Below are 22,620 nucleotides of genomic sequence, written 5' to 3'. Positions count from 1 at the left end.
AGTATTTGTACCCTTATACAAGGTCATGACAATAGTCAATGGTCATGACTATTAGCTATTAGTTCAGTAATCTCAAGCCAGCCTCTGGACTTATATCCCTTTTGATAAAAAAGGTCTACTGAATCAAAAAGCATGCAATTTTAATACTGAAAAATAAAAAATCTTTCCACTTCAACTTAAAATAAGGAACTGGGTCAAATAGGTTTGAGAAATTTGAGGGGGAAGAAGGAAATCAGCTACAGAAGGATAATCTAAGCAGATGGCCTGGCAGATAAATGATGACTCACATCAACTAGGAGACAGTGTTTGTGATTATGTCCTTTAACACTGAGAGCACCACTGAGTCAAAGACATAAAGAAGGCAGAATGGGTTAAGTAGTAGCCTAAATTTTAGTTCTGACTTAACAAAATGAGTCTTGCAGTAGAAAAGGCAGTGAGCTGGAATTTGTACAAGTATTGAGGAGAAAATGAATTAACAGTAATCAAATTCTGAGCTTTTAAACATCTTTTTGCATGTCTGTACACTACAAGGCCTGTAGCCCTTTACAATATTATCATATCCATATGGGAAAAAAGTGCAGCCATTAAACTGTCTAAGACTGCTAGTTACGCTTCTGTATTTAGGTGGTCTGGAAAAATATTTCAACATCACCACCTCAAAAGAACTGAAAAGCAAAGGCCAGCCCTGCAAAAGGCACAATCAGACTTATTAGCTAAAGACATGGAGTAAAAACTTCCCAAGTCAGTTCACACGAAGTAGTGAGTATTGGGACACTGCTGAGCTGCTCCTCTCCTTGCTTTGTAACTCCCACAGTAAACCCATGGTCCAGCTAGTTCTGAGCTCTGATGGTTTATTTCACTTCAACCAAAAGACACTCATACTGTATATACTTAACTCCTCTATTACATTGTCACTTGCATAAAAATTAAGAGCCCACATGTCAAATCTAATCGAAATTGTATCTTCTGTTTGAATAATTTCCTGGAAGCCAGTGCTTAGAAAACTGAGGGAGAACAAAAACAATTAATGTGTAGCCTCTCATACAAAATACATTTTAAAAAGCTGAGAGTTAATTGAAAGCAGTTGATCACTAATTTTTACAATATCATTCAGTACAGCAAGCCTTAAGAGAAAAATTCTGGAAGCCTTTTTGATCCTCATTTTATTTCTGAAAGAACTAATGACACTGCTGTAGAAAGAGGTCAGTTCACACAGCTTTTCTGAATGAACAACAATGCTGTGAAAACTGGGATTGATTGATAGCCTACTGTTTGCGTCATTATGTCCAAATGTTTACCATTTGGGGCTTCAAGGAAGCATGAGACAAAAATCAAAACAACTTTTACAAGGACTTCAACAACACTGGCAAATTAAAATTGTATCCAGAATTGTTTAGACATGATAGTAATGGAAGAAAGCAGTTTCCTTCTGCATTATACAATTTTTTTTAATCTTAACATTACACACAACGTCTAAACTTTTCAGTGGAAGAGGAAAGAGGTCTTTCCCTCCCCCAGATTAATCCTGCTTTCTACCATTTTAACCCTTTGCATTTTCAAGGCATTCTTCTGAACACAGGATCACACTGTGTACATTCTCTTCTATTAAGATGAGTCACCATTCCTAACTGAATCCTTGGGAATAATTCTAGGGGAAACCTTGTAAACATGAGCTAAACTTTTTCTGATTGCTGGGAATTATTGACTTTTTTCCCTGTTGATACTTCTGAAAGCAAAGGTCCCTTAATTGGCAGCAGGAATCCCTATCATAAGGTACATAAAATCAGCTGCAACAGATAGCTAACACTCAATTCTATTTATCCATCATAAATGACATTCACGCTGTAAACAACATAGCTTAATCTAACTGCAGTAAGACAATGGTAAAGTGATAAAGTAGGATGGTATGGAAAAATAGCCATGATTTTATCTCCCTACAGACACAGCCAATTAATTTTGTCAGTTGGCAATTTTAGAATACCCTTATGTAACATGTTCTGCCACATCATCCATATGATCTTATGCCCTATTTATAAGCCATGTGGTCTTTAACATCTTCCCCACTTTAAGTACATACACACTGTAACAAACTAGTCCAAGAGCCCATAAGCACTATCAAGTTTCATCTCAGGCCACAGAGCTCCATAATTCACTGAATCTTGTTTGCAACAACAGTAACTCAAGGTGGTTTTGTTTGTTTGTTTTTAAAGAAGACTGCTTTTCTAGAACCAGAACTGCTGCCATTGCAAGTTGAGGTAGGAAAGACATCTGTTAGAAGCTTAGATTTAAGATGATATAGTACACAGTCTACAAGAAGTAAAACTTCAATGTTTTGACTGGTGGCTGGAAAGGATTTTCATAGAATTTCTGGAATGTAAAATGCTGGAATGAAAGGGGGACACTGAGTATATTATTCTGGACTACCCTAAGTAACAACAACATTCACCTTTGTAAAAGCTGAAAAACTTTTAACTTAAACTGACAAACAAATGTTGATAGAGAGAGATGGTCCCTAGTCGAGACAGTTCCTAGGTAAATCTTTTGTTTTAGTATACAGCAACACAAAAAAATTGGGGGGGAGACTCAAGGAAACCAAAGTAGAAATATATATAATCAAACACCAGAAGAAAAAAAGGATGGAAAGCAAGAAGGAATTAAAGCAGAAGTGATAATGATATAGTACTTGTATACGCTGAAATATCTACTGGGAAATTAGCTGAAGTTTGAAAAACTACAAAAATAGTTATATGAATCTTACAATCATACAGAATGGCTTAGTTTGGTAGGGACCTTTAAGATCACTAAGGTCCAACCTTGAGGAATTTTAAAGGATGCGGTATATTATTAAAAGAACAACAAAATAACAGCTAAGTACATCTATAATAAAAGTTTTGAAGGAATGTGATGCAAAAGAAAGGAAACAGCTGTAGAACTATCAATATGAAAATAAAATGAGTCAATACCTGTTGGTAAAGAGATCTGAAGTAGTGGTACCCTTCCGTGATGGAATCAAGATCAGAAACAGTTAAACACTGCCCAAAACTTAAATGACCAACTTGTCTTCGTTTTATGTATGAATAACTAGATAGAAACAAATGCAAAACCAAAAAAACTCCACACAGCACTAAAGATCACTGCAACTGAAAATTAAACACAAGTAGCTTAATGTGCTAGTAAATCTCAAAGATTCATCTCAAAAGATTTAATGAAGTTAAAACGTCCACCATCCAGTTGGGATTGCTAACAATTCTAGGAAGTCAGAAATAGTAGTGTATGAATAGCAAGTACCTTTGTATGTTACCTAGAGAAGCACAGATTTTTCAAGTCTGATCTGCAGGTAAATACGACCAACATGATTAATGTTAATTCCAAAAGTTTGAGAAATTCAATGGCTTTTTGGTGCTTGTTCTATTTCAAACTACTGCTTTTCTTCCCACTTTCTCATCATCATTAGTAAGGTAGTAGTTGCTTGACAGTGTTTTGACAAATGGGTTACAAACTGCTATGCTCTCTGTGACAGAGACGAAACTATTCAGCAACTCAGACAGTTTTGTACTGTACAGCATTCACTGAGTGGGATAATATACATGTTACTGAATAACGGACCAGCTTGAGGAGAAGCAGGCAAGTATATGCTGGGGCTAATAATTCCTCATGTTTTTACACTATAGACAATCTCAACATATGATAAATGCCTTGAATAAACAGCTTCTTAATTTAAATAAAGCACGCTAATAAACAATTATGCACAGTAATATCGATTTGGTATTTTACAAGAACATTTTAATTACATGTGTTTTAATGTCACTGTGTAATGTTTTCTATTCCTGACAACATTCTTAACATTGTTTTTTTCAACAGTTGATAATCAGTGTATGTATTAAATCCATGTATATAGAAATTATTTTCATTGAAATATTTTCTCAGCGCAGTTAAAAGAGAGTCTTAATTACATCCATATTTCCTAAAGAAAAGGCATATAGACACCGTGGGTGGCTCTTGAAACATTTCCCTCCCTCTTCTTGTGGTGGTCATTAAGTGTCTGGCAGCAGGAACAGCTCACATATAGAACTACAAATGCTGTGTTTGAAAATCTTATATCTTCCGTGTTCCCACGGCATGAAGCTCTGTTATGGATGTCACCATAGACAGAAATTACCATGAAGCTTCCAGCTGAAAAGACAAGGCCATACAGGAAAAAGAAAAGAAAAAAGTACAACAGATGAAAGAAAATTGAAAGAAATATAAGCTCATACTGACCGTACTGCATTAACAGAAAGATGTAGCAAATGTCACCAACACATTAACTCACGAAAGAAGAGGGTTAAAAAGCAGCCTTAAATAATTATCCAAATTATTTTCTGGAAATAAGAAAAAACTACTTCACCAATATCTAGTGTGTCTTCAAGCATGCCTTTGATTAGCTACTAGTATATTTTCTTTGCTCATGAAACAAGTGGATTTAAAACTTTGGTAATACTTACTGAGATTTGGAAAAAAGTTTGCCATCATTTTCTAATATACATTTGACATTTATTTTCTAACATTACTTCAATGCCTCAGAGTAAATGTAAATTATAAATTAAGACAACATTTAAAAACACAAAAATTAGAAAGTATCAAAAAAGGTCCGAGGACAATTTTTAAATCATTAAGTTTAAGCAGTCTTACAGACAGGTTGTTTTCCCTTCAGAAAAGATTCATCAAGATTTTCCTGTGGAAAGAGATGTACTGAAGTAAAAAAAAATACATTTTGGCCAGAAATATCCATCTTTTGGAAGGTGAAAGAGAAGAAGAGTATTGAGAGGCCTAAAACTTTACTACAGAGTTCCTAGCATTTGTACATTTAAAGCCTAACTGAGACCTCACTGATTTTAAGTACAAATAATCATGCTTTTCAGCAGAACACAATTTCACCAGAATTCTCTGGTGCTCCCATCTTTAAAATCGGTTGTTTCATACTATTCAGCCTGCCCAGTATCCCATAATAATGAATTTGTTAGTGGAGAAAGAAATTAATACCATTCCAAAGAGCAATAATCAGCTGCCTTAATCATAACACTTCCTGAAGGACATTTGCCATCTTTCATTTCAACAATCCAGAAAATGATCTTTCACTACACAGACCATAAGATGTGCCTTGCCTATCAAGGAAGACACAAATCTCAGAGAATAAAAAGAGGGAGAGATGGTGGGATACAACTATAAGCAGTAAAATGATCAGTGTGCATGTGTACAGAAACTAAGACTGCATAGGCGATCTACAATTCCAACACCTTCTAAATTTCAACTATTCAACCTCAAATGAATATAACTACATTTGAAGGAAAACATTTGCACATTGCATCCCAGATTTCCAAAAATGTTTGCAAATTCTCATTTACCAGCAAAGTGGTCAGAAACTACTCAGTTCAGTCAGGGAGAGACAGATCAGACTGAATTGAAGCACATGTGGGAAAAGGTAGCTGCTGACTGCACAAAAACAATCACTCAGATCAACCAGCATCTTCTGTTCTTTCCCTCCCTTTTCACCTCACCCAGCTACATTTTCCCAGTGATCTAAGACAAGTAGATGGCTGATTATCTTAGGTCCCATCCCTCACTTATTGGCTAAGCTGAACCTCCAGCGAACAGTGTATGATGAACTGAAGCAGTCAAACCTAAAGCAGTGCTACTGTTCATACCTCTTCTGTTCACAGACCTTCCCCATGCATGTCCCTCAGCAGTAAGAATCACTGTTGTCACGGGGTATCCATCTATGGATATTTCCATATTATGGAAAATGACCCTTCTCAATCATCCCTCCATTTTGCCCTAGTTCCACAGTTCAGTGTCTAAGTGCCTCTATCTCTGTGACTGCCTTCATCTTCCCATTAGAGCACTAGAGACTTCTCAATTTTTAATTCAATTTGTTTCTCCAAACAGGTCTCTAGACCACCTGAATCACTTTACCAGCAAGATCTCCAGTCCTAATCTGGATACCTTATATAATCTCAGCACACAATCTACTTGAAAGACACTTCTCTTCCTCCCTCATTCTTTTATCATCTCACATCCTAATTACTCTCCCCAGGTGTTCAGTTATGTCACTTTTTGTCTTTTGCCCATTCTCTTTTATCCTACTGCATTATTCATAGTCACTCTCCCCACCACGTTTGATGATCTGTCATTGTTTTCCCAACTACTTGTTCAGTCAGTCTCTCTCTCCCTCCTCAGGCTCTTTGTACCAGTCTATATCCACATCTCCCAAAGAGTTCATGTTATTTTCTGCATTTAGCTTAGACAGCTTTCTGCTACCTAATAGATGAGGAGAACAGCCAGAGCATAAGAGTAACAATAAAGTAATAAGAAACTGCACTGCAGGAAAAGAATCCCAGATAGCTCATATCTAAATGAAGAATCAAGTTAGCAAACTCTTCAGTTTGCAGGTTTCTCAGCAGAATCTTAAGGATCAAAGGTAGGCCAAATCTCAACAGATTTATACACAAAAAGGTAGGTATACTCCAATAAAAAGAAATCCTTCTGCCAAATTTCAACCTTCTTTTCCTCTTAAGTGCAGAAACAGTAACTCTCTTAGTTCCTTTTCTATCAAGTAATTACCATTTTTCTACCTCCAATGAGTAAACAGCACAGTTTTTTATTTTAGCCTGTAAACAAAAATGAAACAAGCAACTGCTATAGCAAATTTCTATCCTGCTATTAAAGGCTGGTGCATTTGTCAACTTCTGAAAAAAAAAATTAATGGGAAGTGTCAAGTAACTGGTACTCTCAAAATTAAATTACATTAAGCATCCTTTATATTCTGAAATAACTTCTGTATAAATGCTTTTGAGGTTTTTTTTTCATTTAATTTATGCTCCTCTCTTCAAAATTAATATACATATTTCTTATCCATATTTTTAAAATTTCCTTTGTTTGTTTGTTTTCACTACTGTTTCTAGGATCCTGAAACTCAAGTACTTGAAGATGGCTAAAATTGCTTGTGCCCACATTCAAGCATCCATTTGCATATTGTTTATATCTTTTGGACAGTTAGATAATATCATTCCCTAAAATTATGCTCTGAAATTTAGAACTGCTTTAAGAAAAAGTGGCACATGAGTAGCAACATGCCATGTTTTTCTTATCTTTTGTTCTTTATGGAAATGATTGCTCACGTGTTAACAAGTGTTAAAAAGGAGTTAAAAACAGTTTGATGTCAGACAATTTCTAACGTCAACTTATTGTTTCTTACTCAAATCCATGACATTTCATAAATTTTTACACTGATATCAAGTTTAGTGTTCTACTGTAAAAAGATGCTAATACTGCACCAGTAAATTGTGTCACAATCTTTTCTAAACTATCATAAATTTCTCAAAATTGATTGTGATTTATTGACTGAAAAAAAACCAAACAGCAATCACCTCTTTTATAGGGACTGATAAGAGACAAGAGTAAGAACAAGATGGAAAACATTTCACATTAGACAATTTTATGTCACTTTGCAGAGTACATAACTTTCCCATTTACCCCATCTAAAAGTAAGAGTTCCAACAGTTGTAATCTCTGGGCTAATACAGAATCCAAAAATGTTTATAAGTGCTAATTAACAAATGCTATTGCATGAAATTATATGATGCTACACAATATAACTGGTATCCAGTCACACAAGAATTGTTAGTAACCATGCATAAATCTCTTATTTTCTGGTGTGCTTTTAAAGGTCAGATTTCAACATGAAAAAGCCTTAAATTATAATCCATTTTCGAGTTTGATGTACGAAAATGTAATACAAAATTAAACAAACTTAAAACTTCCTTTGATTTTACTTTAAGAATATTTGTTAAAATTGTAGAAGATAAAATATGAATGCTTTTATTAAGAGCAGCACGATGGCTAAGGCATAGGTGAGATTTAAATTAAAATTTCCTGGGATAAATTTTTCAGGAGTGCCAAAGGACTCACTTTTATCCTCTCCAAACACTGCAGGTGATATATAGTGGGCACTCTGATTGGCCAAGGAAAAGTGAAATCTTCAACTCTGATACTGAAACAGAATTCTGCCTCCAAAAAAAAAAATCCCATTAAAAGAATTTATTTTTTATTTGCTTATTATTTTCATATACTACATAAATACATAATGATACATAATTTTATTGGATAAAAGTTATTTTTACAGTACCTTCAGGGGTGATAGCACTAGGACACACATCTTTTAGAAGATCTCCCAGAGTGTGCAATTGTCCTCCAGAAGCAATTGGTCGAAACAGCTTTTGTATAAAAGGTCTCTCTGTTGTTGCCTGTTTTAATAACAAAATTAGCAAAAAACAACAATTTAAAGACCATGCAAATATATGGTGACACTATCAGAGACAGAGATAAGACATCCTTGAATGAGAGGCTGCAGAAGAAGCAATGCCTGGCTTTTTTTCTTCTTGAATTACATTCATGATGAAGTGCAGGGGAATTAGTTTGTTAACAATTTTAAGTACATTAACACTCAAAACTGTGAAAATCATTTATATGCATGGAAATGTGTGGGGTGTTTTTTGTTTTTTGTTTTTTTGTTTTTTTTAATCCATAATTTCCGTTATGGGAGTAGGATCTGCTTGAGCACAGAAGTAATCTTCATTTAAGTAAATAAGCAGTGAACACAAACTTAAAGAGATCGGCATATTTGCCAAGTCAAATCAATACTGCAATAAATATCCAGTACCTTCCTGCAATTTCCTTTTAGAAATACATTAAGCACTTCGAATAGCAAACAAGTACCTTTACAGCTCAAGATAAGTGATTTTTTTATACCACATTTGTTCAAAAATTCTAGCTATTTCAGCCCCAAGAAACAGAACAGATGTGGCCAGCGTCCCAGGTGACTGGGCTCCAGTAAGCTGTACTTCCATCACATACCATCAGGAAGGGAAAGAACAATGCAAACCAGTGTCTCCTTCCAAATTTAGTTTCCTATCGCTCAAAAAAGTTGTTCCTGTCCAAAAATGATTACTTATATATAAACAAATCACAAACTCAACATAAAAAAACACTATTTTAAAATAATCCCATGAGATAAAAGATACCAAATGAAACCAAAGGTACATCTTGCTTCTTGTTAACAGTCTCCATAAATGGAGAAATGCTTTTTTCCCAGTTTTCCTTATCAAGACTGATCAGATGGAGAGTCAATTCTCTGTCCTCAGGGTAGCAAAGCACAGATATAAACAGCACTAATGAAATGTCTGAACCTTTGAAAAGTGACGGCGGGCACACAGCCAACAGGATTCACCTCAGACAGACACACACTCAAGAAACGAACTCTCACACAGCATATTCACAGCATCACAGGATGGCTGAGACTGATGGACCTCTGGGTCCATCTGGCCCAAAGCTCCAGCATGGACACTCAGTGCAGGGTGCCTGGGCCCACATCCAGAAACACTGAAGTGTACCTCCAAAAAATTAGAAAACACAACAACAACAAAACACTATGACATTATTGCCAAAAGTATTTTTTATCATTTTTCAATTAAAAAATATATATTTACAGAAGTCTAATCACAACTCCCAAGTGCTTACCATCCGAAGTAACAGAGATGGAAATAAGTACAAGAAGGTGGCACCAAGTAAAGCGGTTACAATCTGTAGACTTTTGAGCTAAGAGTTTCCCAGGTGCTTATTCCTTTTTCTTATTCTTTAGCATCTTTTTCCTAGTTATAATAATCTAATGCTGTATTACAACATGAGGGAAAAGTCCAAAAGGTATTTTCCAGCAGGTCTTGCACATAGATGCTGATTGCTGCAAAGCAATGCCCACAGCAGTTGGGGCATCACAAAACATTACAGAAAATGAATTCAATTTCATATTTTTAAGCATTGACCAATGCAGATGTGGTAATGTAAACAAAAACCACTGGTCTTCATCAATATTAAAATGATAGAAGTAACAGCACATTAATTGTTTAAACAAAGACTACAGCTCACACATAATTCGACAGGAAGAATATTTCCCTCATGCTTATATTTCTTCCCTGCAATACAGCAGATGCTTTTTGTGTTCAAAGAGTCAAAAGTCCCATCCTACAATCTAGAGTGTTTGTAAGATAAATTTTCTAAGCACCTTAGTCATATAACAGCATAAGTCATCTTAGAAATAAAAATCTGTCACCTCCATTGAAGTGTAGTAGCTAGCAATATAAACCCAACATGTCTACAGCCTTCTACTACTCCCATATTTACTGCAACAACATATGAAAAAACAGTCAACATGAGCAAGTTCTTACATAAGGTAACTTTTTGTCCAATATCCGTTTAATCCATCACACAAAACACTGCTATCTGTAATCTAACCCACAGACATCACTGCCTAACTGTCAACAATTTTATACACCACACATTGTTATTTTTCCTATTATCACTTTTATAGCTTCGACAGAATACAGCACTTACTGTATTTCACAGCATAGCACCAATATATCAGTGAGCTTTTCAAAAGATGCTGGATGCATCTGCAGGTTACTACAGATGAACAGATCAGTAATTGCTAATGATCTAGAAGGGAAATGCCCTTAAGTATAGAGCATGTTAAGATAAATTACCTGCTCCAAAATTTTGGGTGTATTTTACACTGATCACATCCATAATTCAGTAACAATTTTTTTTGTTGTTTTTTGTTTGTTTGTTTGTTTTGTTAAAGGAAATATTCAATTTTGATAATACACCTTGTAGGAAGCTAGAATTACTGCAACCGAAAATTTTCTACACTGCCTACACAGCACTACATACCTTGTGCTTTACACACAGAACAGTGTTTTTTGTTGTTCTAAGGAAAGTGACAGAGAAAATAAATGACACTACACTGAGAAGATATAGATTAAAATTACTTGTTTGGGAACACTGGCATTGAGAAGAGTTATTGGAGAGGTAAAATTTTAAGACGACCTTTAAGGCAGCTTAAAGCATCAGAAGATCAGAGGCAAGCTATGTAGTTACACACTGTGTTAGCAATTACAACTTTCTTCATCGTCTTCCTGCCAAAAAGAGTATTCAGCATGCCTGGTCCCCTTCAGAACTGACAGAATATCAAATACTGCATGAAATCCACAATTTAATTAGACATTTTATGCAGGATGCATCATAAAATGAAAAAAACTTAACTCACAAACTGCTGGGTTCTATCTGGAAAAATCACTGTTACCATTATTTCTGATCAAAGAAAGGGATTTTGACTTCCTGAGTGAATATTCTGCTGCTACTCTAACTGTATTCAAACAAATAAAAGCTGCCACACTTGTTGAATGCGCTCAATGAAAGATTTCCTCTTAATTCCCATATGTGCATAAACTGACAGCCTAAAATCATAAGCTTTGACATTCCTACATGCTCTGTAGTTTCAGAAAATTGCCAAGTTCATAGTCTACATTGCTTTGTAATGAACCACTTTCCACTAAAAAAAACAAGACTACAACATCACAGAATCACAGAATGGCCAGGGTTGGAAGGGACCTCAAGGATCACGAATCTCCAACTCCCCTAGATTAGATAGCCCATCACTTTGTTTAAGCCAGTTTAAACTCAATCAAGAAGGTTTAAAAGTATTAGTAAGAGTTTGTACAGTGATTCAAGTTACTTAATACAAATGAAAAATACAGGAACATTTACTACTCCCTGAAAATAAAATAGTGCTATATATTTTATATTTAAAATTGATTTTTGACTGAAAAATATGTTCTAAGATGTCTTCTGCTTTGTATAAATGTTTTCAGTTAAAAATCTTAGTAGTGAAAAAATAACTAATTGAAAAAATGGTAAATTACTGCAGTCACAGAGCTGTGCCTTTCTAGAAGCACAATACAGCCAAACCATATATCACAAAAACTATTCTTTCACTGCTGCTGACTCTGTTTTTCTGTAGTATTTTGGCGTCTTTAGCTTCTTTTTGCCTCACATTAGACCAGAATGACTGATTCCTTCACCGTGGAAAAGGCACAAGGAATTTTTATTTATTTAAAACAAGTAAACAACCACTCCACTCGCTAAACAGGCATAATATCAGACTGAAAGATTAAATGGAAATGACAGCTAAGATGGTAAATCACCAATAACCTCAGGTAAGAACTTATGTCAGGAAGAAACATTTGCATGTGTAAAGAAGCAAGTTCTGAATTTTAATAATGTTATCTGTAGTTGCTTCAACTGCTGTGCATTTTTTATTCTTATTCAGAAACAAGTTACATATTAAGAGAGATTACCTAACTCTTAAGTTCATTTCACATATCCTGTTACCTGCAGAATATGGCCAATAAAAACAGTTGACTGGCTCTTGGAAATAAGTAATGAAATAAGTACTAAGAGTACTATAATGGAGCGCTTTTTACACATGTAAACATCTAATATTCCATAGCCAGAACAAGCCAGCAAGTCAGTCTGTGCAACAAACAGCATCTGAGGTAGGAAGGAGTACACATAAACTGCAGGGTAAACATTGTCTTCCATCCGCAAAATGCAAACAGGTGAGTACACAGAAAACAAGTCTCAGAGCAGATTTAGCCCAACTCGTGATTATTATTCTGCATTACTGGGATGCCTACAGGCCACAAAAGCTAGTGATTAGAGCAGAAGACAACAACGCTTTATAAACAAAATTGCTTGTGCACCTAGGCCTCTAATTCTTAACCCCACTATTCAGTGTTGCTATTCTATTTTCAATCTCAGTTATGCTCCTTCCTAATAAATAAAAGGAAATCTAAAAAACAACCATTCGGTTTTGCAGTGACCAGTGTAACTCAAATAAATGTAATCATTCTTATAATTTAAGTGCTGCTAAATATTTCTGCACAACTTGTCAATAGCTATAGCACTCTTTTTGTACTTTCCTACGTATTTCTTGTTGACACATTTCTAACATTTTGAAGCATTAATTTACACTCCATCTATCATTAAAGACAATTAGTGTGATACTCATTCAGATTTCCGCAAATACCTCTGTTAAAGCAACTCAAAGCAATTTATCAGCTACAAGCAGAATAGAAGATTGTTTAAATGAAAACTGATAGAAACTGATTTCTAAAACAGTGAGAGGGAGACTTTCCACTGAATCAAAGCGTTATCACAAAGATTTCCAAAGGAGGAAATTTTAGACACTATAAATGCAATCCTCTGTTACAAACCAGTTCAACTGACTTCTCTCTGTTCCTTCCTGATTCTGTATGAGTTCCTAATCTGCCCACACACAAACTGTTCCAAGCAAAGCTGTTCTATCACATTCGTCCACAGCTTTATGATGAAACAATACTAGTGTGAAAAACAACAGACCTCCAGATGAACACAGGCTTAAGTTTGTAGCTTTCTTTTCAGCTTAAACTGTGAGAAGGCCCCAAGGTAACTATTTTGCACTTGTTTATGACATTCAAGACTTACGCAACACTCCAGATGAACACCTGAAGGGTACATTTGCAAATTGCTACTCTGATGGCAGACACAAAAAGGAGGAAACTTAAATGCTGATAAAATTCATTCTACAACAGTGCTGAAACAAGGCATTTCTACAAGCCACTTGTTCCACTTGCAAAATAATGGGAAAACAACTTCTAATTCACATCTGTAGCTAGGGCTGTCCCTGCCATTGAAGAGCACAGAATTTCACGCTACGAGGCATTTTCTGGAAACACAGTGGGAACTTACATTTAAGAAACTCTATGCTCAGTCAGGATTGAATCAAAATTTATTAGAGTTACCTCTTGTATTTATTTAAAATAGCTTTAATCATTTATAATAATTTCCCTAAAAGCAATTTTTACTTGTTGCTAGCACATATAATTTGTCCTTGCCGGTTTCTTTGATAGAATGGATATATCATTCTCTTAGAAACCATACTAGAGCGGTTCTCCCAGTTAATACACATAACGATTATACAGACTTAATCTTCCTTTTCTCGACCAGCTGAGTAGTTTACACAGACTTGGTTGGAAACTATAACTTCTCTCCTCCATTTGCTTCAGCTAGCCTTCATTCTCGGCGTTTCAACATTAGGTTGTAAAAGACATCCACAGATTCCTAAAAAACTAAATGGAAGTTCAAACTCTATTCGTCTGAAATGAAAATAAAATGAATAAATAAAAATCAAGACCTACCACAAGCAGTCAATGACAATATGGAAGATAACTGGTTAAAGTTATTCTCAAAAAGAATAATACACTCAGTAAGTACAGAGCTGCATTAGGCGAGGATCAGGTTGGGTGTTAGGAAAAGGTTCTTCACCAGAAGGTGGATGGGCACTGGCACAGGATCCCCAGGGCAGTGGCTGTATTCCTAAGCTGCCAAAGCTCAAGAAGCATTTGGACAATGCTCTCAAACATATGGTTTGATTTTTGGGTTGTCTTTTGTGGAGCCAAGAGTTGGACTTGATGCTTCTTAGTCCCTTTCAAGTCAGGAGATGATTCTGTGTGTGCATACACACACACACACACACACACGTATATGTTGGCCCTTGATTTTTAGCTCAACAATCTAAAGTACCCACGGTGGGGGGGGGAAGGAAATGAACTATGAAGATCTATTGTTTTATCTGCTTGAAGTTTATCATCTTTCATTTGAACGTGTATTGTGTAAGGCTGGAAATACAGCAATGTGATTTATTTTTCTACTGCAATAATTTTTTTTCCACCTCTCTTCAAACCTTCCAAGATATACAGGACTTCTCCTGTTCTGTTGTACACCTTTGACAACTTTTCTATTTCACTTTAAGTTATTAGGACATGAACAACATTCCAAAAAAATATCTCTCTCAAGCATTTCTTTAAGCGGTCTGAGGAAAAAGTGAATTACAACTAGTACATCTCTTTATTATGGTGATAATATTTTTTTCCTTTGAGTCTGTCTCATACTGCTTCAAAATATTGCACCGCTGAACTGCAAAGTCACATCACAGTTCCAAGTGCAACACGTACCACATTACAAATAGAGCTAATTGGTGATCTCTGAATGGAAGAACTAAGTAATTGTTTATATGTCCAGTATTCAACAACAACAACAAAAAGTAAAATGAAAAGAAGGAGTGTGAGCATGCTCAGTGTGCACATATCTACAATTACCAGAAATACTGACTCACTGACATGAAGCGATGGGGGTTGCAGGACTAGAAGTAAAGTCAATACATAGAATAACTCAAATGATTTGTCTTCTCCAATACCCTCTTAAAAATTATATATTTTCAGTAGCTGCAGACACTACAGAACATACCTGAGCATGGCCCTAAGATTTCATATGAAATTATGAAAGTAACTTAATCTATAAAAAGAATATTGAATAGCATGTAAGATATACAAACGTACTCTGTGGGTTAATGTTTTCACTAACAGACGTGAGTATCTGTACTAACCCAAACTGATTTTCTTACCTTTCCATAATTTAAATGATCAAGAAAATATAAACAGGAATTGTCGTAATTAATACTTACATCAAAAGTAATTAGTATCTTAGCTGAGGCTATAGTTAAAATGAAGCCACAACTAGAAACATAAACACATCTGGAATAAAGTTAAAATTTTACATAGTTGGGCTTATTGCAGTTATTTCTAGAAAACAATATTGAACAATTCTAGGTAGCAAATAGTTAAAGACTATTCTCCAAATAACATATGGGCAACCACTCATATGTTCTTTGAAGTCTTTCATTGAACAGAGCACACTGTATGAAGCAACTGCAGTTCTAGCCTAACTTCCTACATAATTAAAAATAATTTACCTTTATTACAAACGTACAGAGAAATATGGCAACTATTTAGGTTAGTTTCCCCATGCACACTGTTGAGGTTCTTTACTTGCTCATCTTCTCAAAAGATGAAAGAATCATTTAAAATGCCTCCCTTTATCATATTATTTGAATTGGCATTCTTTTAGAAAAAAAAATAATTATGTAATAGCAACAAAAACAGTTATTACAATCATAAAAACCACGTGAAAGCTAAACTTATTTCAAATGTTTGACAAATCTGAAAAATATACACCTAGTTAGAAAATATCTTTTACCAAAGTCAAGTGATTCAAAATTTAATAAATGTGCTTAATTCTAACACATCAGGATATAAAACGTTGTTTCTACTTCTGCAATGTCTTCTAAAAGTGTATCATCCAGTTCATGTTGATTTGATGTCCATTTCAAGTATGTTCCTATCTCACTATGCAAGTAGATGCACAATTTGCTCAGTGATCCTCATGGCCTTTGTCTGGACTCCTTCCGAAAGCTCCGCATCTCTTTCACAGAGGGGACTACAATACTTAACAAGTGGCTTCACCAGAGCAGAAGTGAGCACTTTTCTTAATGCAGACAAGGATACCCACCAGCATTCCTTGCTGCATGGGCCCATGGCTGAATTCCCTGCATTTTCTGAATTTACAAGGTACTTAGGGGAAACTTTAATCACTGCATAGAGAAACTGAGAATCTTGTGAGATATTCTTTTCCCTCTGTTTTGTAAGTTCTCATTGTAGATACACTCAAATCTACTTGCAGAGTGACTGCAAACTGGTAAAATTAAGAAAAGCCACAACAGAACTACATTTTAAAACTTTCTGAGCAAGTCTGCAGCAAGTAGATGAATTCCACTGCTGATGAAAATTATAGATTACTTTACAGTAGTTCTTCTGTGAAATTATTCCATGTCCACAGAAAATCTTCCTTCTGCAAATTGCCAAATTATCTACAGAAGAACGTAATTTACTCTTTCGTCTGTTCTCAAACAACTTCATATTTCAAGGTTTCTTTGGGAAAGTTTGAACACTTTGATGGTGGGCTGAAGATATCTATCTGTTGTTTAAGGTGTGTTAAAAAACACCATTCAAGTGCTCTTTTATATTGCGAGTGGCTTGAAGGAGCACAGGCAGGATTATTTGGAAAATGGTCCCAAAGCCTGTTGTTCAGTGAAGGCTTAAACACCAACGCCATGTTATTATGGTTTCCATAACATGATAATAATTAACAAGTGTGAAATAGTTCCTATAAGTCTGCAAGATGCCTCCTAACACTGCAAAGATTAAAGGAGACTCCCTAATCAATTCTTGCTTGTATTCTGAGACAAGATTCATAACAGTGTCATTAAAAACACTATGTTGAAGTGGCCAACCTTCTGGGTTTTTCCTGAACAAATGATGAACTCTCTTTAAGTACTCTTCCTATTTAAGCGTTAAAATATATAGCCCACAATACACTAAAATATGCAGCAGAGTTTCAGCAACATAAAAAGAAACAGCTGTAAAAGCTGTGCAGTCTAGCCCTTTTGGTTTAAAGGCATTGCTTGTAGATTTAATAAAACATAATAACAACTTAAGTTCTCACGAAAACACTGAGAATATATTCACTCATTCTACAGATTTCCACAGAAAAAACATTTCTCAAAGGGTGAAAGACAGAGATCAAGGTCTCTAAGCCACCTGTCACTAGCAAAGTAGATGAAAAACCTTGAAAAACTCATCTGAAGACTTACAGTAAATACATCCAACTAACTGAACCTTACCAGGAAGGGCTAAAAACTTCTAGAACTAAAATGAAACATGCTGTAAACCAAAAAACTTTTACCTATAGACAACAGCTTTGCTTCACAATGATAAAAAATAAAAAAAAAAAAAGAAAAAATTGAACTGCTTTGTTTTATAGGTGTTTTATTAGATACCATCTGCGCTACAGCATTTCTGACAGGGAAAGAATACATCTGTCATACTGAAAACTATGCAGAATGTGTTGTAAGAAAAAGGGAACAAAGGTTTGAAAAATTATATTCATCCAGCTGCTTTACAAAAATGGTCTGAGGAAAGGAGATGTAGTTTGGGGCACTGAAATCAAGAGACAGAATATCCTAAAAATCTTTTTTTCTTTCTTTTTTAAGATAAGTTGGAACAAACATCCAAAGCAAATGTGCTGTTACACTCTATGGGTCATTTTTAGCAAGAGCGTGTATATATACAATCAGAAGTTCCAATACCAGTTCCATGCAAAATGTTACAAGATGCATAACAAACACAGTTGAACTCCATTCTGGTTGTAGCTTTGTCCCTCAAATGATCCATAAAATTTGTTTGTCGATATCTACATTCTCTAAACAACTGAATGAGCAGTATTTAACCTTAAATAAATTGCACAGCTCCTAGAAGAAGAAAAAAGTCAACATTCAAGAGTGATTTCATACATAAAAGCCAGCAGGCAACAGTCAGTAAGGTCAAATAGTAACAAAACACAAACAGTACATGCAGTTCCAAGAGATGGTTTTGTTGAGTGCTGGCAAGACAGACGCCTACAACATAAGCATATCCTCAAAGTATTAAATTTCCTGCCCAGAAGAGAATTCATATTTGCAATTAATAAGGTATCTGAATCATCAGTGACAAAAAATTAACAGTGCTTTTCACACTTGTAGTACTGTGGTTTGCATATGCAGAGCTAAGTCTTTATAAAAGTAAGCAACTGAGTATTGACTAGCTATGAAGAAAACAACTTTAGATATGGATTTACATCCAGAAAAGCAAATGTCATGTCCTTTGCTTTAAAGCACTGAATTGTACAGTAACTTACATGATACTATTATTCTATTTACATATTAAAACCAGTAATTCTTCTAAATTTTCCACAATTAGGATCAACTAGAAGAAACTCTTATGATTATGGGTAGCAAAACCACAAACATTTATGCTTGTTAATTCATAATGTATTCATATGGAATGGTGCCACACCCTAGTTCCTCATAGGCTTATTTCATTCCACACTTACCTAAGTACAACTTACTTTCAGAGTTCAGGAAAGTGCAAACAAATACAGGCACTTTTTTTAGAAAGTGAACACTTTATGTATTTACTGATCCTCAGTTTTGTGCAGAAGTTAACCCATTTTGTTTACATTTTTCTTTTTCCCCTTGCTATTCCTTTGCAGCATAAGAGAAAAATCAAAAGAATAAGGCTTCAGACTGCAAGATTCAGGGAGCTGATAATTTAAGTGCATAAAGCAGCAAATAATTTTGCATTGGCAGAAGTGAGTGAAACAGAAGATGAACAGATTTAATGATCAGAAAAAACACAGTAATATAATAAAAAGCATTGCATCTAAATGGTAGAATACAACAGTAAATCTAAACACACCTAATTCAATTGAAGTATTGCTTCATTTAATGTCATCATTGCAACCTCTCAACATACAAAGTTAAGGTGAACAGTGCAACTTTTTTTTAATTGCATACACCATTACAAGTTTAGGATGATACATAAATACATAAATATACTAGCAGGTCTTTTACTAAACAATTTAAGGAAACAGAGCCACAGCAATTCAAATCTCATTGTTTGAATTTAAATCTGTAACATGATCATTTACATTAACTTCTTTATATACAAATTCATTATCTTAAGTCTACTCGGAGAAAAGATACAAATTAAGTATTCTGCAAAAATAGCTTATGAAGTAACCTACCAATTAGTGATTAAGGAGTGCATAAGATATTTGGAACAATGATCACATTTTCAAGTCAGGAACAGGCAATCTTTTTCCCCATCAAAAATGTTAATTATTTCATCACTATTTAAAATGTGATTCACATTCTGCTAACAAAAAATAAGTTGATATAATTATTTAAAAGTGAACTTATTAACTGCTGGGATGCTGCTGATTTTTCAGTACACTCAGACTCTTCCAGGACCTAAGAGTATCTGTTAAAGGACTTAAAATTAACTATTGTCCAATTTTCCCCAACAGGTGGAATACAGCAAATCCCTAAATAGTCTTGAACTAGTTATATACTTCAGAAACTGGAGAAGCTATTTTTCATACTAGCAAATACTATATTATTTTTATGCAAAGTATGTCTACATTCAACTCAGAAGTATTACTATAGCTCCTACAAACCCAAGGTAACTTAAAACTATCAAGCATGGTAACAATTCAACCATGGCTCAGAGAAAATACCCAAATGGAGGTTTTATAGCCTCCTCTCTTCTGCATTTCCCTCCTACATCTTATGCAACTTCTACAACAGCTTTGAACTAGTTAGATTGACAGCTTTACAGACAGCTCAGGCATATTTACATAAACTTTAGTTACCATCTGACAGCAAATATAATCTCAGAATTTTTCTTCTACTCTGATTACAGCCCTCATTGCTGCACAGATTCTTAAAGACACAAGGCTGATCTTGCACATAGGTTCCATAAAGTCTCTTCACAGTAAACAAATTTGCATAGTAGGTTATGAATCTTCCTGCTCATGCAGAATTTTCCACAGAACTTTCCTTTCCTGAGGCCCTATGAAGCATATTTGCCCAAATCTTAAAAACTTTCTCATTCACAGAGCTTTCATTTTTGAAGTAATTTAAAACTGGTGAAAATATGCTACTCTTTCTTCAATGCTGAACTACCAGCTATTAGTATAGCCATTCTGTGTACTCAATTGCTGATTAACCAGCAATGTTTTCTCCTTTCAAGCACAGAAATTCAGACAAATCAATGACCATTTCACATTATTTTGTTATCTACTCAATCTTTGTAAAAGAAAAATTTTGAAGGAGTAAATCAGCCTATTACCAGTGAGTTCTTTACAAAAAGACATTAAGAGATATAAAGGTAGATATGGTTTTACATAGAAACATATTCAAGAGCATTTTGCATGTCAACAAAACTGGCTATGTTGTGTTGCCCTCTTCAGGTCAGTAGCAGTCATGGTTTTAGTCCTGCTTGACTAGATATTGAACAGTCTTATGACAAAAGGTAAAACTGCCAATCTGTAGTTTCAAGTAGCAGCTAACTCTATCCTACCTAAACTTGAAGTATTATTTCTACAGGGTTTTCAATCAAAACACTTTACAGATTGTCTCTATTTTGCCTGAACTTCAATACTAATCTTGAAGATTTTCAAAGTATCAGCTGGTGTTTAAAAAGACTACAAAACAATTTCAGCACTGGTAAGCAAGTTTGAAGAGCTCCACTGATGCACTTCATTAAGTAAAATGAAGCTATGCAATTTACTGCTAATGAACACATAGGTCAGAAAGTCAGAAAGCTTTACAGAGGTGGAAGGCAATGTAAAACTTAGAAACTGGACAATCTATTATCTAAATATTAATTAAATCTAAAATCTATTTAGACATCTCAAAGCCACACATTTGACGTAAAGAGCAAAGTGCTCACTTAAACCTGTATTTTACAAAGCATGGTGAATTTCAAGTACATTACAAAAGCAAATGTACACCACAACAATTTGTAACTGTCAAGTCTAATCATGACATCAAGACTCTTAGGACAGACTACAGAGGGAAGGAGGGCGAGAGATTGACAGGAAGCAACATGCAGAGCACAACCAAGAACAAGTGGGTGAGAATGACCTGGTGAGAGTGCGGGCGAGTTGGCGTGACTCTCTGATATCAAAACTCCAGGATGACTACAGACTAGGTGCACAACAACAACAACGAGACAGTGTTCCCATCTGCAACGCAAGACAGCATGCAGTGGTTTACCAGGCCAGTCTATCAGCACCTGACTAAAAGGCACCACTTCAGTGCCTGGAGCCAGAGGTCCTATTGCAGATCGAAGGAAACTTCTTGTCAATTATCAGCCTCACTGTATGTCCAATTGTAAAATGCAAAGCCCACTAATCTTAAACATAGGGACTGTGACCTCAAGACAAACTAGCTACAGTACCATACCAGAAAAGCAGCACTCTTGATGCATGATACACACACAGCATTGTGATTATTTTCTCCCTTCAAATGAAAAAGGCATTCTATTCGAAAGTATTATCAGAGAAAAGGTTTTATGCAACTGTCATTTGAAGGCAGTAGCTTATATCTCTGAAGAAATGATGTGAGACATATTTATTTTTGAAACATCTAAGTAAAAGTGACACGAAAAAATAGTCACTGCTTTTAAACTACCTCTGGTAGAAAAAGTTTCCACCTATGTCAAAGCTTGAACTGTACAAGTTCCTCAAGATACATTTTGGACTATGACAGTTGCAATAAAAATTGCTAAATCTCTTAGCTAACTTAAAACTGCATCAGTGACATGCAATCTTTTTCTTCATTTTCTATGGTAGATGCTAGGATTCCAGTCCAATCTTACCTGCTGCTCTTGAAAGAGTTAGCGCTGGACAAGGGCTTAAAATTATCTGTGGTTAGTTTAGTTCTGACTTACCCAAGTACTATGTTAGTATTTTTGCCATCTTTCTCCCCTACACACCATCATATTTGGATACCACAAGAGGTATGATTCATATTATTCTTTAGAAATGCTTCTTAATAGACAAGCTTTATAAATGAGAGAGCATTTGAGTTTTGAAGATATACTTTCCAATGAAGTTCTGATATCAGATCTTTATTGCATTTTTTTTCTGCATTTTTAAGTCATAAAGATGTTTTTTCTTAGCTACTATCAACTAAGCACATTTCTCTGAAGGAAAACAAACTCATATATAGCCAAAAAGAACCCACCAACCACCACTCCCTACACAGTTCCCTTCATAGAATTTTCCTCTAATATTTGGGGGATAATGGAAGGTAGGGAGAAGAAGAGGAGGAATTCTTCCCATTGAAGGCAATGTCTAGTAAGTTCCTGTAATCCAACTGCACAGGTTTATTTAATCAATAGAACTGTTGTATAAGAATATGCAAGGGAT

The 22,620-nt window shown here is 35.1% G+C and overlaps 1 protein-coding gene across 2 annotated transcripts in view; it reads right to left on the bottom strand.

The window, feature by feature from the left end:
- The window catches only part of ATG5 (autophagy related 5), a 70,646-nt gene that overhangs the window by 17,974 nt on the left and 30,052 nt on the right, over positions 1 to 22,620 (bottom strand). For both annotated transcript variants that reach the window (XR_004169398.2, XM_031611273.2), the window contains exon 7: positions 8,165 to 8,282. Coding sequence is in view for 1 of the 2 variants with exons in the window: in XM_031611273.2 (XP_031467133.1) it covers positions 8,165 to 8,282 (118 nt within the window). In the remaining variant the exon portion in view is untranslated. The remainder of the gene's footprint in view (positions 1 to 8,164; positions 8,283 to 22,620) is intronic.

Source organism: Phasianus colchicus, chromosome 2, assembly GCF_987193195.1.
Source record: "Phasianus colchicus chromosome 2, bPhaCol1.hap1.1, whole genome shotgun sequence".
NCBI classification, from domain to species: domain Eukaryota; kingdom Metazoa; phylum Chordata; class Aves; order Galliformes; family Phasianidae; genus Phasianus; species Phasianus colchicus.
The sequence above is the reverse complement of the archived record's forward strand: the minus strand, read 5'-3'. Positions and strand labels throughout refer to the sequence as shown.